Source organism: Adelges cooleyi, unplaced genomic scaffold (assembly GCF_023614345.1).
Source record: "Adelges cooleyi isolate 19-005CV unplaced genomic scaffold, UGA_ACOO_1.1 ACOO_flye_CR_arks_rails_tigmint_CR_PRNA_19, whole genome shotgun sequence".
NCBI classification, from domain to species: Eukaryota; Metazoa; Arthropoda; class Insecta; order Hemiptera; family Adelgidae; genus Adelges; species Adelges cooleyi.
The window spans coordinates 483,654-485,273 of record NW_026095849.1 but is presented as its reverse complement, the minus strand read 5'-3'; the positions used below and the strand labels follow the sequence as shown (position 1 = coordinate 485,273).

The following is a 1,620-nucleotide window of genomic DNA, read 5'->3' as shown; positions in this document are numbered from 1 at the left end:
AAATCGCGTCGTGCGATGATGAGTCGGTCCGGCGGTAATCGTCGCGGGCGGGCGAAAAGCGGCGGACCTGTCGTTTGGAGCACGTGCTCGACTCCGTGAAGAAATGTTTCCGGGACGGGCGACTTGCGTGTCACACTCGGAAACTCTCGGAGTAATTCGTCCCAATCGTGGGTGCGCGTGACGGCGAACAGCGGGGCGCTCGTGGAAACCGCGGAAGTCACTGCACAGGTGACTGTTCGTTTGTCGGTCGGGTCGACAAGGCGATGTCGCCGCACGTCGACAAGGAGGCCGAAATAATGAAGAAAATCGGCCCCGAAGATGGCGCGCGAAACGTCGGCCATCTCGAACGTCCAGGTGAACGTTCGTGAGAGGCCGAGGTCGAGGTTGAGCGTCTTGGGCCCAAAGGTTTTTATATGCGTTCCGTTGGCAGCTGTGAGGCGGACGTCGGATGGTTGTCGTGAGCTGTGGTCGTGGGGCATGACCGAAATCTCGGCGCCCGTGTCAATAAGAAACAACCTACCGGAGCGGAGGTCGTTCACGTGTACCCGCGTATTTTTACTCACGGCATGCAGGGCGGGAGTCCTGTCCGTGACGCCTAGTTTTCCGCCGGCGCGGAGGTAACATGGTCCTGCGCCTTTGGCTTGAAATTACACGGCGGGCGGCAATTGCGAGCGCCGTTGCCGTATTTCTCGTGGTAGTAGCACGCCTGTGTTGGTTGCTGTGCGGCCCACTGCGTCGATGAGTGTTGTCGCTGCCGCGGGGCGTCCTTCGACGAGTTGACAATCTTTGTCAGCGACTGGACTTGCTGAGACAGCGCTGACACCGCACTAGCCAAATCTGCCATTTGGTCCTTGGAGAGGGCGTCGACGGACTGGGGGCTCGACGCTTCCATTACTCTGTCCGCGCGAGAAGCTAAGGAGTCCAGAGGGGCGTCGAGGCTGGCGATGATGGCCATGACGTTGGACGGCAGCTTCTGTAACCAGAACTCTTTCAGGGCTTCCTCGCCGATACCGGCGGGCATGACGCTGCGCATGTCGCGGAGCAGTTGTGACGGCCTACGGTCGCCCATGCCCCCGGGTTTGACGATCTCTCGGAAGCGAACGGACTTGGGTAGACTGTAAGCGTCGATCAAACGTGAGCGAATTGCATCATACGACGCGGTTGGCCCGAGGAGATCACCGATGGTGCGGACGCCATCTTCGTCCAAAGCACCGATGACGAAATTCACGTGAGTACTGTCGGCGGTCAAGCGGTGGTTCGCGAACACGGATTCCGCGTGTATAAACCAAAAATCAGGCGATTGTTTCCAAAACGACGGGAGGCGTACGTTGGCGATCGCGTTGACGGAAACATCGTTTTGTTTTTGCTCCTCGATCATGGCGGCAAAACGGAACGAGCGGGTGCCGGGCGAAATCAACTAACAACGGACGATGCGTATTTCGATGATCACATGCGAGAAGTTCGCTACGGTTCGTCACAACTACGCGATCTGACCATGTGTTGAGGGCGGTATCGATGCCGACAGCTAGGTTGCGCTAGCTGTGGCGCCTCGTGGCCATACATCCGCTACAGTGCTGTATGTGGCGCCGCCACATTACTCCCCCCCTAGTCTCAACCTAC

General features: G+C 58.6%; 1 protein-coding gene across 1 annotated transcript; it reads right to left on the bottom strand.

The window, feature by feature from the left end:
* Positions 1–595: 595 nt before the first annotated feature.
* Positions 596–1,378, bottom strand: LOC126833135 (uncharacterized). The gene has a single exon (XM_050564289.1). The coding sequence runs from the start codon at positions 1,376–1,378 to the stop codon at positions 596–598; it is 783 nt and encodes a 260-aa protein (XP_050420246.1).
* Positions 1,379–1,620: the final 242 nt, after the last annotated feature.

Coding starts and splice junctions, on each gene's coding strand:
- LOC126833135 (XM_050564289.1), bottom strand. CDS start 1,378: ATGATCGAGGAGCAAAAACAAAACGATGTTTCCGTCAACGCGATCGCC.